Source organism: Pteropus medius, unplaced genomic scaffold (genome assembly GCF_902729225.1).
Source record: "Pteropus medius unplaced genomic scaffold, Ma_sr-lr_union100, whole genome shotgun sequence".
Lineage (NCBI taxonomy): Eukaryota > Metazoa > Chordata > Mammalia > Chiroptera > Pteropodidae > Pteropus > Pteropus medius.
Window position 1 is genome coordinate 18,177,598 of NW_024349519.1, and position 14,172 is coordinate 18,191,769.

The 14,172-nt window shown below is 36.4% G+C and overlaps 1 protein-coding gene and 1 non-coding gene across 5 annotated transcripts in view; one reads left to right on the forward strand and one right to left on the reverse strand.

Moving 5' to 3' along the window:
* Positions 1-575: 575 nt before the first annotated feature.
* Positions 576-14,172, reverse strand: part of AEBP2 (AE binding protein 2) — a 79,504-nt gene continuing 65,907 nt past the window's right edge. The window contains exons 10-12 of one of the 4 annotated variants that reach the window (XR_005657240.1): positions 8,763-8,991; positions 972-1,129; positions 576-736 (exon numbers count right to left, since the gene is read on the reverse strand). Coding sequence is in view for 2 of the 4 variants with exons in the window: in XM_039882557.1 (XP_039738491.1) it covers positions 8,718-8,991 (274 nt within the window). In the remaining 2 variants the exon portion in view is untranslated. Of the gene's footprint in view, positions 1,130-1,181; positions 1,272-8,413; positions 8,992-14,172 lie in introns of those variants that run through there. The other 3 variants (XR_005657241.1, XM_039882556.1, XM_039882557.1) reach the window with 3 other exon arrangements.
* Positions 3,376-3,494, forward strand: LOC120618813 (5S ribosomal RNA). The gene has a single exon (XR_005657308.1). It is a non-coding gene; the product is annotated as a 5S ribosomal RNA (ribosomal RNA).

A 14,172-nucleotide genomic window follows, 5' to 3' on the forward strand; every position in this document is an offset into this window, starting at 1 on the left:
GCTATAATACTTTCCTTAAACATATTTTTTTAATAAATGTTTTTGATATTAGGCTTTACTTAATTATTTATCATATATGTTTGCCACTTTATTTTTTTTTACTTCCATTGCATGAAAGTTTTATCTGTGCACCTAAAAGGAAAGAGAATCTCATATTACGCTAAGCACAGCACTTTTAATTTTTAAACAATTTTTCTTAAATATTTAACACTCTAATTAATGGGTAGCCATTTAATCAACTGTTTTACTTAACCTAGTTCACACCAGGCAATTCTTTCAACTATATTAGAGAGGTATTCTCTAGTTTTTGACAGTGAAGAAGTCAACAAGGTGTACCCACCCCAAAGAGAAGCTAAAAAACAAACAAACAAACAAAAAAACAAAAAACAAAAAGAAAGACCTTCAGTTTCCCTGCAGATCCTACAGAGATGGAGGAGATCCAGAAGTCTCCATGGCCCCCAAGTAGGTAGGCACAGACGCATCTACCTGACAGAAGGCCATCTGTAGAGCAGAGGTACACACACTACAAAACTATGGCATGGACCTCCTGACTTAAGTAAAAGAGGACACAGAGCCATCATTTTTGCAAGTTGTTTAGTGAGAATCAAATACACCGGCAGACTTGCCATTTGCTCCCCAGTAAAACAAGCCAAGGAAAGACCAAGAAAGGAAGTGTCCCCTCCTCAGCTGTGTCAAAAGGTGATTGTGTCAGCCCTGGGGAGTTTAGAATCAGGACCTAGATGAGAGAAAAGGAGAACATCTTGAGAAAGAGCCATGTCTGTACTAAAATTATTTAAACTGAAGCTGACTTAAAAATGACGAGATTGGACTCAGGAAAATGAAAGTATGAAACTGACTGGACCAAGTTGAATACCATTAGGCTGGCCGAGCGCTCAGCCTGGTCAGAAATCAGTCATTCTAGATTTTAACTATGTCTTAAATGTCACCCAAAACACCAACTTTGAACACACTGGAGACCATCACTGTGTTAACTTCTACTCAGGTTTCTTCATGTCTATGCAGGCCTTGAACTACAGCTTTTGCAGCCATCTCTAGGGTATGCTGCATAGGTGGTAATTCTGCACCAGTCTTTTTGTTGTTGTTAACTCAGACTTGCACATGGCCTCTCCTATTAAAAAAAAAAAAAAAAAAAAAAAAATTATACAGGGGAGTAGACTTACCCTAGAACACATTAACCCAATTCATCAAATGCCAGACGAGGCTCAGATGCTTCTGCTCAGTGCTTGTTCTTGTCAGAAAGTCACAGAAAGCTGTGCAGTAAACAAGTAACATATGCCATAATAATTATTTAAGCTTTTAAGGCTTATGGTAAGTTTGAGACACTTTTGTTTAAATTTAAAAAAAAATAAAATTCTGGTGAGATGAAGTAATTATCTTTAAAAGTAGAAATGAATCGTTGCTTTAAAAGTGAATTTAATGAGAAAATATAATAAGTAAAATAAAACTGCCTCACACTGGAAAAAAAAGTGCCAACTTGGCACTAAGTGGTATTCAAGTAATGGTCAACCACACCACTGCAGCAATGATATATGAAATGAAAGCAACTGCCTATAAGTTTTACATGAAATCTTTTGAAGGCAAGAAAATATGATGAGAACTATCTGTCACCCAATTGCATTTTAATGTGACTAAAACTGCTCAACTTCTACTTCATGTAGTGAAATCTTACAGTCTTTACTTCTGCTAAATTCCATGATTTTGAAACAAAACACAAAAGTTCCAAAAGGAGCTCAGATGCTCCTGCCTGATAGAACTCCTTAGTGTCATCAGCAAAAATTTTATGTCAACAAAAGTTAAACCTGACAATGACAGCTCCTTAACAAGACCAAAGTTAGAAATGAAGTAAAGACAAATTCTATCAGCAAGAGCTTATTAAAGTTGGGGCTATGTTAAATAAGCAGACATTTACAAAAACATAATTACCCTCCTTTTCTGCTGGCACTTAAGGTGAGACAAGTGCAAGTCACTTAGCATCTTTGGCTCAAGGAAATTACATACCAGGTGTGCCCTGAGGTATTGAGAAAACCAAAAATGCCCTCACATGTTTCCAAATATCCTTGAGGGCCCATACTATGCTGGTTAGCATCACTGATCGAACCCCAAAATACACATTCAAAATATATATCTGGTGAATTCCTTTAAAGCTCAGGTTTTATGATTCAGCTGAATGAAAGTGTGGATTTGCTGATCTCTCTGTTTTGCTTGTTTTCACACAGAATCACACAATGACCACAAGGACGATTTATTAGACAAAACAAAACTGGAGAAAAAAATGAAGTTTTTAGATAAGATTATAATGTGCCATTAAGTGACTTGACAAAAATAGAGCCGTATCTGTTCTGATGATGTGACAAGAGCTGCTCAGACGAAGCGGTTGCTGACATATGCTTGTGGTCTCTATGCTTATGCTAAACAGTTGTTTATGAATCATTGTAAAGAAGTTGGATAAAGTCATAAAAATTATCAAATATATTAAGGCATACTCTTTAAAGTGGAGACTTTCAGAGTTATTTTAATGATAGGGGTGGTAAATTCCAGAATGTATGTTTTCACATTGAAATTTTTAGTAGTTTTAAGACAAGGTTCTGAAACAGATATTTCAAATAAAATATAAAAAAAAATTTGTTTTAAAAACTCTTTAATTAAACATCTCTCAAATGTAATTTAGTCATTCCAGCTGGACTATCGATATATGATTTTTAACCAGTTGAATGGGCTCATTTTGTCAGTTCATGGCCTCCACACTGCTGCTCACAACAGCAGAGAAAGTGTCAGCAACAGAATTGAAACTCAGTTTAGACTCAAAATACAAAATAACACTATTTTTACTCTTTTGAAATTTTGAGGGAATGTCAGATTAAGTATGCCACTAACAAGACGTTTTTAAATCGAACCACTGAGAAACTCAGGGTATTATGACATTTAAAAATACAGTGTCAGCCAAATATAATGGTGATTTAAGCTTCTTCAGGAGTCAACTCCTTTTAAAAAGTGAACCCTCTCGAGTAAGGAAGGAGAGTGTTTTTTAGGATATTCTCAATATTATCACATTGATACATATTCCTATTGCGGCTCTATCAGACCTCAAGATCGGTTAAACTGAGGGAATTGTGATTGAGATGGCAAGGTGACATGCTTAAAATTTTTTCAATTATAATTTTAAAATTTCTTAATCATGTGGACCAGGATTTCTCTTTATATTGTGCTACAAAACAAAATACAGAAATAAATTAGATACTGATGTTAATGGAACACTGTAATTGTTAACCTTTAACTCTTACTGTAGAATTACATCCCCCAAAATATGTTGAAATTCTTACACCCAGTACCTTATTTTAAAAATAGGGTCTTTGAGTCTACAGCCATGCCACCCTGAACAAGCCCGATCCCATCTGATCTCGGAAGCTAAGCAGGGTCGGGCCTGGTTAGTGCTTGGATGGGAGACCACCTAGGAAGACCAGGTGCTGTAGGCATAAAAAATAAAAAATAAGGGATTGTAAGCTGACAAGGTCCTTGCAATCTGTGAGGTCAACCAAAAAAATAAATAAAAATAAAAATAGGGTCTTTGCAGACATAATCAAGTTAAGATAAAATCATACTTGAGTCAGATGGGCCCTAGGCCAAATGACTGGTGTTCTTATAAAAAGCAAAAACAGAGACACAAAGAGATTACTGTGTGAAGACAGAGTCTACACACAAGCACAGAGGGAAGACAGCCATGAGAAAATGAGGCAGAGATTGAAGTGGCGTTGCCACAAGCCAAGGAATTCTTGGAGCTACCGGAAGCAGGAAGAAGTAAGAAGTATTCTCCCCTAGAACTTTGCTGGCAGCATGGCTTGACGACACCTTGATTTTGGACTTCTAGCCTCCAGCACAGTGAGAGAATAAATTTGTTGTATAAAGCCACTAGTCTGTGGTCGTTGGTTACAGCAGAGCTCTGGGAAACTGACACAACTCCCATTTCAATTGTTTAAGTACACCCAAATGGCCTCTGTTCTCATTGCCTAACTTTTTAATAAAGGCTATAATTCAGGATTCATAAATTAATAGAATACAGCTATTATATATATATATATATACATATGTGTGTGTGTGTGTGTGTGTGTGTGCGCGCGCGCACGTATAATGTACTGGAGTCTATGTAAGATTTGATAGGAGAATGCTGCAATGAAAAAAATTATAAAAAAAGAAATTTCACTGCCTCATTTCAGCCACATCATGTGCTGATCAGGAGGGAGGGAGAGAAAATGACTTGCCCAAGGTGACAAATCAAATCTGCAGTTGATACTGAGCTAGGACATTTACATCTCTTGATTTCTAATCCAGTATTTCTTTCCTGACCCTCTGGAATGAAGCTTGTTCCCCAGGACTGGAAGCCAAGAGGATTTGAAAAAGATAGCTTTTTCAGCATAAGAATAAATAGCATGGTTCCCACACAATGCTCTCAAGAGATTGCCTTTCATATTTAAATAAATATACATTCTTTACCCAAGAGAAGTCTAGGATTTGTCATAAATCTAAATTCAATTCTCATTCATTTGGGTAGAGGACTAAATTCTGCCTTTTATATCAGCAAAAACAAACTTCAAAACTAATTGTGTTCTATTGAATCAGAAAAAGAAAAAAGGAGGGATTTATGATGGCTACCACTCCCAATATGAACAAAATAATTATTTTTTCACCCTAGGATATTATTACTTATTTAAAAGAAATTTAAAACTAGTAACATTCTCATGTTTCCTATCACACTTGTGTCACTGAGGGAAATAACTTTCAGGGGTTATTCAGGTCGTTGTTATTCAGGATGATAGAAGCCTCAATATTTGTGTTTTGACCACTCTCCAGAAGTTTGATCCAGTTTTATTTCTTGGCTGCGGTCGTGCCTTTGTTGAATTCTCTCCAAAGGTTGATGTCAAAGGGGTCTCACTAACAACAGGCAACAACAAGTCTCTCCAAATGGAGAAAAGTCTCAAATTGGGAAAAGAATGCAGAGGCAGAGATGCCTTTTTTATTTCTACAAATCATCAGTGGTATGGAAGGTCAAGCAAGCAGGGCTGAGATGGAAACAGTGTGTTTCCATTTTAAAGAGGAATGTTAACAGGATGGGAAAAACTTGCAAATATGAAGATGGGTGGAGTTTTACCGAAGCTCAGGGATTGAAGGCTCAGAGTTCCTAAGCTTCCAGCGGAGTCAACATATCCTAAGCAAAACTTTATACTTGTATATAGTTAAGAAAAAGATACAGGGCCAAGTGTGAAAAAGGAAAAATAGTTCAGTTTTGGTTATAGGGAAGATAAAAAATAAAAACAGAATCCTCCAAAAGCGCTTGTTTCTCTCATTGTTGAATTGCTTACCCTTGCGGTTCTGAACTTGAACATAACCCTGAGAGACACTAGTTGGTGACCCCTCCACCCCAGAAATACTTTCATCTCATTTTTTAAAACATGCTGTGTCTCTAGGCAGATCTAGAATTTGCCACAAATCTAAAAATCGTCACCACTACCTGGAAGCTATCCCAGTTAGCCAGAGAAACAGCCTTTGCACACCATTTCGCTGTACAAAAGTAGAGCTGAGACTCTGTTTTTAGACAGGCTTTGCAAACTCCATATGAAAGGCTGAGGATGACTGCCATGAACAGTTTTAGATTATTCCATTCTTCCTTCAAGCTTTCAGAAAAAGCTTGCCACCAGATTTGTTTTAAAAAATTCCATCTCACGTGAGCAATTTCTTGGCACAGAGAACCTTTCCTTTCATGTTATATTGAGTGTGTGTGCCACATTTCTTCAAAAGGCAAGTTTTCCTCTGACAAACAGAAAGCAAGTTCATGGCAATCCTAAACAAAGCTGCGTTTCGGTATCCCAATTCCCTAGCTTTAGAAAAGCTTGAATTATATTTACCTCAAGCATCCTCATGCTTTTCCCGAACTGGTCAATATTTTATAATGATACCTTTTTTTTTTTTTTTTTTTGGCTAATAAGGAAACAAACTTTTTGGCTTCTCAGTGCTAAAATCATAAATGGTCTTTCTTGCAGCAATGGAAAATATGACTATGACACTGAAAACTATGTTAACGGCCCAGCACACACACGTGTCCCAGTACTCTGGAGGAGAAATCAAAGGCACTTCATTGCGTCAATTGCCAGCCTCTGGAATCTCTCTTTCCAAACAAACAAGAAGGTGGAGGCATGGGCAGCACCTCAGGCATCATTCTGCTGACTGGAAGCAAGTTGCTTTGTGATTGATAAGAAAAATTGATATCGTGCCCCATTCCTCAGAAAAGCATGCAAAGATGTGATCTTCTTTTATTTTCCCCCTAATGATATGCTCTGAGACCCAGAGAAAGCAGTGGTCAGCTCATAGCCAGGCCGACAGACAAATCCCTCGCCTTCCTGCTTTTCACCTGAAATCATCATTGGGCTTTTGAGGTCAAACAAAAGATTTGATGCAAAGCACTGAGAAATTCAGTTCTCCAGGAATTTTTCAGACTGAGTGTTTTGAAATTAATTTTACTCCTCCACAAAAAGAGTGTGAGACAAACGAGTATGTTATTCGTTTGTCCGGTATGAACAGAGAAGAATTAACATTTTCATTTAGGAATTTCTGCTTTCTCCTATCTGCAACCTTCTTCCATGTGAAGCCTTAGCACAGAACATAAGTAACCAGATCATATTTCTCTTTCTTTATATATTCCAAAAATGTGCTTTATGATTACCCATGATTTCAAAGTAGAAAGTTAGGGGACTCGTTTGATGAGACTAAGCTCAAATTGTATCTCACTGATATACTTGCTGAGTTATCATGGGCATGCTACCCAAACTCCAGTGACTTCTCTGTAAACTGGAGCTAATACCAGCTTCCTTTCAAGGTTGTGGGAATTAAATGCTCTGGGTCAGTAAATCTGAGATTCTTCATTTCTAACGAGCTGCCAGGCTATACTGACTAACACTTTGACTAAATTCTTACATAATACGATTATCAAAGAATAGACTAGCTCTTTAGATACTCACACAATACCAAAATATATTCTATCCAACTAAAAACTGAACACCAGTTAGACACAACTGGTTTTCCTCACCCTAGCAACTAATGGATTCTCAGCATTATTACTATCTTTGCTTAAGTGACCAGGGAATTGAGCTCCCATAACCTCATCAGTGAACTTACCCCACTCAATGAGCTAAGAATCAAATTGCAACCCATGCTTCTTAACAAGAGCTGGGTCACATCTATGTCCAGCTTTGTCTTAAAGTCAGAAAATACGTGCTATTGTTTGTGGTAACTATAAACTGAGTTTTGAATGTCTCCATAACAAAAGCCAAAAATGCACATGAAAATAACATTTATTTGCAACTCCACTTTAGTTTGTTTTGCATCTAATAGATGTCAGCCAACATAAGCACCAGAAGAGGGACTAAAGAAGATGAGAGAAATAAGGTCCCTAGCTCCATGGAACTTACAGTCTAGTGAAGAAGATATGTTGATACAGATGGACACAAATATGATCAGTACATTTTGATGCCACAGGACCCTAAACTAAAACAGAAGAGCCTAACAGAGATAGAGCAGTACCAAGGAAGGCTGCTCTAAAGAAGTGATGCTCAAACCACGGTCAGAAGGGTGAATGTTCAAGGCTGGGTATCCAGGAGGAAAGGGGTAGAGAGTGCTCCAGTCACAAAGAACAGCATGCTTAAAGACATGGAAGCCGAAGAGGGCAGGGAGTGCTGGAGGAAGAGAAATAAGTCCAATATGGCTTCTCTCTACCAACTAAATATTCACATAGGGAAGACAAAAGGAGTAGAGAAGCAAGAATCCTCACAAAACCCATATAACATGATCTGTCAAGATTTTTAATGAGCTTTTATTTATAAGCTCATTAACTTTGTATGGCACATGGTAAATGCTATAAAAGTGCTATAAAGGTGCAAATAGATAGATATAGATAGATAGATGATACACACATATAGATAGATAGATAGATAAACAATAGATAGATAGATAGATAGATAGATAGATAGATAGATAGATAGATAGATAAATAGACAGACAGACCTAAATACATAAATGCATTGCTGGCAGGCTTCCTTCTGAGGAAGGAAGAGATCACCTGGCAAATGAACATGAGAGAGAGCCTCTCTATCCAAAGATAGAGGAAAAAATAAATGACGAGAATAATCTGGTTTCACTACAAGGCTGGAAATTAATGAATAAGTTGTATATTTGGGAATGGGACGTTTTTCTTAATTAGAGAAGAAGAGAGAGTAATTAATCATTGAAAAATAATACTTCAAAATCAAAATGGTTCGCAAAGCATTGTTTGCAAAGCTGTTTATCATTTGACTCCCATAGGTTTTAATTATACAAAGGGAAGTAGGAATGAATTTGCTTCATGATATTCAGTAATAAGACTTAATGTCTCATTTTTTATTTTTATAAATCAGTTTAATTAGGTTTTGGCTCCAGCCTACCCTCACCTAGTAGGGTTAATAAAAAATTCAGTGCAATATGGTTTTGAAGAAAAGGGGTTCTCCCTCCTGTTATTGGGGGAAGGTCTTCCCCATCCAAGATCATACAAGAATTCTGGGAGATTACAGAGTACTTGGAAAATGAGGGGAGGGGTTTTAGTCTGTTGTGGTTGTCATGATTACCCTTGTTCCTTCCACACCTGAAGATGCTGACAAGCACTGGTCGCCCTCACTTCAGGGGTACTTTGAGACGCAATCCCAGCTGTCCTCTCCTCTTACCTCGGGCTCAACTTGAGAGATATTCAGTAACACTGTCAAAACCAGGGCCCTCAACATCCAGTCTCCACAGGCCTCCTGCAGTTGCCCCCGTACACAGTCAGGGATGCTGCAGTCCAATGGACATAGGTCTTCATCGCTCTTCCCAACGTCAAGAGAGTTTCTTCTTGAATCATCCTTCAAACAACCCTGACTCCATCCTCTTATTTCAGTTTTATCCCCATCAATGGGCCTGAAATACAAAAACCAACACTTGCCCCATTAGGGCCGAGAGATAAAAAGCAGGTTGTCAAACCACTCAGACTTTTAAGGAACAACATTGGACTAACCTTCTGGGGATGGGAATGGTAATAGGAGATACTTTATGTTTCCTAGGTAAACACATTAAAGCCTCGAACATCAACTACTTTTTTCTTAATTCACAACTGCAATGGCAATATTTATAAAATCTCTCTACATAAAAATGTCTGCAAAAAATTTTTTCTCTGCAAATCAAAATCTGTTTCCACAAACATATAGTCACATGTTGGTTCAACATAAATATTAACTCATTTTCATTTCCTTTTCCACCTCAGCTCTCCGTGGCTATTTGCATTCATTCTTTCCATTCATGCCACATTTGAGCAGATTTAATCTTTTGAGATTTCTCTCTACCCTCCCACCCCCACCCCAGAGTCCTGTTTCGATTCAAGGATCTCATTTCTAATTCTCTAATGCACCTAGGCTAAGTTAGCTCCTATCTTCTCCATGAATGGTAGAAATGAAGTCTCTTGTCTAAATCATCGAGTGACGCACCATCCCATCGCACGCCACAGTCCCCGTCTCCCCACACACACACACAACAGAAACCGCCACTGCTCTCACTCTCTAGGGCATCGTCAACTCCTGCTAAGGCTATTCTGGTAGTGTAAACAGTCATATTGCTGTTACCAAAACTCACTTTCTCTGTTTACTTCCTTAACTGACATATGGCCTATTTAGTTGGGGGGAAGTGAGACCGTATGTCTAAAGAAATAACCACCGAGGCAGGAGATCAAAAGAAACACTGTAAGAGGAAATACAGTTGTGAAAGGAGAATAAAACATAGGTACGTAAAAACCACAAACTTCAGTGCCAAGAAGGCGGAGCTTTGATTAACCAGGAATAGATTTCTGAGAAGAGAGTGGCTTTCCTTATAAAAATGGACAATTTTACAAAACTTTTAGGGATAGACAGCTATCCTTATTTAAAAAAAAAAAAAAAAAAAAAAAGGCGGGGTTGGGGGTGGGTAGCAGTGGCCCGAGTCCTCCTGGCCAGGAACACCGGTTTTTCTTGATTAGCACTCATGCTCATTCTCTCCAAATTTCCACTTTCTCCACCAGTATAGCAGCTCAGGAAGTTGTTAGAAGGATTTAGGAGCAGCAATGTGATTGGTTTAGAGGCTATAAAAATTATCTTGAGCTGAGTTTGCATAACAATCACCTAATTTGTACTTAGATTGTATTTTACAACAACTAGAATTTGCACTTACACTTTAATAAGTTTCAAAAAATGCTCATTGCCCTTGTCAATTTTTTTTCTCTAATTTGAAGTCATTTGGACGGGAGGATGAAGCTATTCTCACTTCACCTCTATCTTCAGTCTCAGTATATGATCTCACCCCCGACCAGTCAAAACTTCTTTTAGTTTCCTCATCTGTCAAATGGGGATAATAATTGCAGCAATCACATAGGGCTGTTTGAGGATTAAATAAATTATAATACCTAAAGCACTTAGATCAGCAAATGGGATACTAAGCATTCAACATTAGCTACTGTAATTATTCCTCAACTTCCCCAAGTAAATGTATAAACTCACCAACATCTGTACTCATTAATCTTCCTTTTCTCCTCCTAAAAGAAAAGTACCATGTCCCTCCTCCTATCTAAGCCACTTGTGCTCTGGAGATCCATCTTTTTCAGCTTTCTACAGGACATGGTATTGTCAGTTACTTCCCCTCATTTATGTATCTTCAATCTTGTCCTCTCCATAGCCTTCTTCCCATCATGAGAAACTAAACTTTAGGCTCATTTACACCTTCACAACAATAAATCCATATTACATTATTTACTTTTTAGACAGACCGTTGCTACTTACTATTTATGATCCAAAACCAAACTCATGATCTCCACATCTATCTGTTCTCAGAGGTCCTGTGATGTTGATGTAAACACACCTACTGTGCTACCAGTCATATAAAAGTGTAGCACCTACTATTATATAGAGTACATAATACATGATAATGATAATCAATGATTGTTACTGGTTTTGTATTTATTGTACTATACTTCTTATCATTAGAGTGTACTCCTTCTACCTATAAAAACAAAGTTTGTTGTAAAATAATATGCCATGTTACGTCACAGCAGCCTCATGTATCTCATGTTTACTGAGTCTCTATTGCATCATTTTCTCTTGTATATGATTTAATCTCTGTTTTATAAACTTAGTGTAGCTTAAGTGTACAGTGTTTCTAAGGTCTACAGCAGTGTACAGTCATGTCCTAGGCCTTCACATTCAGACACCACTCACTCACGACTCACTCAGAGCAACTTCCAGTCTGGCAAGCTCCATTCACGGTAAGTGCCCTATATAGGTACACCATTTTATATCTTTATATTGTATTTTTACTGTACCTTTTCTATTTTTAGATATATTTATGTACACAAATACTTGCCCTTGTGTTACAATTGCCTGTAATATTCAATACAGTATCATGCTGTATAAATTTGTAGCCTAGCAGCAATAGGCTGTATCATATAGCCTACATGTGTAGTAGGCTAGACCATCTAGGTTTGTGTAAGTGCACTCTACAAGATGAGCACAATGACAAAATCGCCTAACGACACATTTCTCAGAACATATCCCAGTTAAGTGAAACATGAGTCTATACACAGACACACACACAATGGACTATTCAGCCATGAGAAAGGAAATCTTGCCATTTGTAACATGGATGGACCTTGAGGGAATTATGCTAAACAAGTCAAAGAAAAGCAAATACTGTATGATCTCACGTATGGAGAATCTAAAAAAAGCTGACCTCATAGAAAGAGAGAGTAGAATGCTGGTTACCAAGGGCTGGGGAGTGAGGGACATGAGGAGATGTTAGCCAAAGAATACAAACTTCCGGTTCTGGGGAATCTAATGTGTATCAAATCGACTCATCGTATACAATTTTATGTTAATTACATCGCATTAAAGCTGGAAAAAATAAAGGTGTAAAAATCTATGACTCTCATATTTGCCCCTTTCCCCCAAAAAAAGACTAATAATATCCAGCATTGGTGAAAATGTAGAAAAGTGGATATTCCCATATATCTTACTGGAATTACAGATTGGTGCAGCCGTGTTGGAAGTAACGTGGCAGCACTACAGGTATCAATTTTGACCCAGTAATTCCATTTCTAAAATTTTTTTTTCAAAAATATTTCTACACATGCACAAAGATACACATACAAGAATTTTTCCCACAGCATGATTTTAATAGAGGAAAGGTCCTGATTGCCTATCAATAAGAAATGAGTTAAATAAACTATAGTACATCCTCACAGTGAAATGCTCTGTAGAAATTAATAAAAAAAAAAGATAAATCTCTATGTGTTAATATGGAAACATCTCTAAAGCTTATTGATAAGCAAAAAAGAAATATACTGTTTGTATAACAAAAGGGAAATATGTATATATTATGTAGATACCAGAATACATATACAGGTTCTCTGAATACAAAGAAATTGTTAACAGTGCTTGCCTATGAGGAGAGAAACTGAGGCTCAGGATGTTAGGGAATGATTTTATTGTAAACCTCATTTGCCATAAAGTGTAAATACATTTTACATACCATGTGTCAGAACAGTGTTAGTAAAATATTTGAAAAATAGGCCACTAGAAAATTTGTAGTTTTGAGATTCAAGAAGTGAATTTTCTGAGAAACATTCAGGGCCTATCGGATTAAAAAAAAAAAAAAAAAACTTTATTGTGGGAAACAAAAGAACACTTAAGTAAATAAGATGCAACACATTTCTGGGTGGAAAACGCAATATTGTCTAAATTAATTCTCTAAAAATTAACTTATTTATTACAATAACAATCAAAACACCAAAGGATTTTTACATAGTAAAAATATATTGCTCCATTAATTTGAAATGTTTATCATATAATAATTCTTGTATAACACTTCATATATGATAAAAGTAGCACTTCAAGTAAATGGAGAATTTAAGATTGTATTTTAAATAGTACTGGTTAACTGTTAAAAGCAGGGGGCAGACGTAGAGCCCAGCTTCAAAATATATATAAAAGAAAATTTCCGCTGCATTATAGTAAAAAAAAAATTTAAGCCATTTTTCCAGCAAAAATATGAGGGTAAGAAGGAAGTGGAAAATATGGAGGGTGTGCCAACAAACTAAAAGAAACTTCAATGTGTATCTATTAAAAGCAATGTACAGGTCTTATTTGATTCCTAATTTCAAACTTTTAAAAACAATTATAAATCAATCAGGAAAATTATATTGAATAAGTGATATTAAGGATTACTGTTAAATCTTTGTGATAATGATACTGTTGTTATGTTTTAAAAAGTGAAGACCTTATCTTTTAGAGATACAACCCTAAGCGTCAGTAGATTAAATGATACTCAGATATCTGAGATTGGCTTCAAAATACACCAAGAGAATCTGGGGTCAGATATAGATGGAATAAGATTGGCCATGTATTGATATTTGTTAAAGCTGGGTGATGGGTACTACAGATTGATTAAGTTCCTCTCTAGACTCTTAAATATGCTTGAAATTTTACATAATTATTTTTCTAAAAAATGAAACCAAAAAAATAACTTGAAGAAAATAACTTACTCTGATATTGTGTGGGAAAGGACTGTCTACGCATTAACAAAGTAAAGGTCCCTAATGAAAAAGATTGAGAGATTTGATTAAAATCTGTATAAAAATAACAAGAGTTAGACATTATCTACAACATGTAAAAAAATTAATAGTCTTACATAGATGAATAATAAGAAATGTAACTGACAATATGTATAAGAATATACCCAGACTTTATTATAATAAAATAAATGTAAAAGAAAACAATGAACTGTACTTTATACTTATCGATTTTTTTATTTTAATGATAGTATTCAGGGATGGAAGGGCACTTAAAAACTGCCACATACCATTTGGAGAATGCAAATAACAAAAGACACTCAAAGTTTTCCATTTAATGATGTTTATGAAAGCATTGTTTACACCGGTGAGACACTGGAAACTAAAATACTCAACAGATGATCAGTTAACTAAAGTATGGCACACACAAAGGTATGTTAATTACATCAGCACTAGGGGTTCAATGATGTAAAGATGTTTAGCACATACATATTACATTATTAACCCAATCTGGA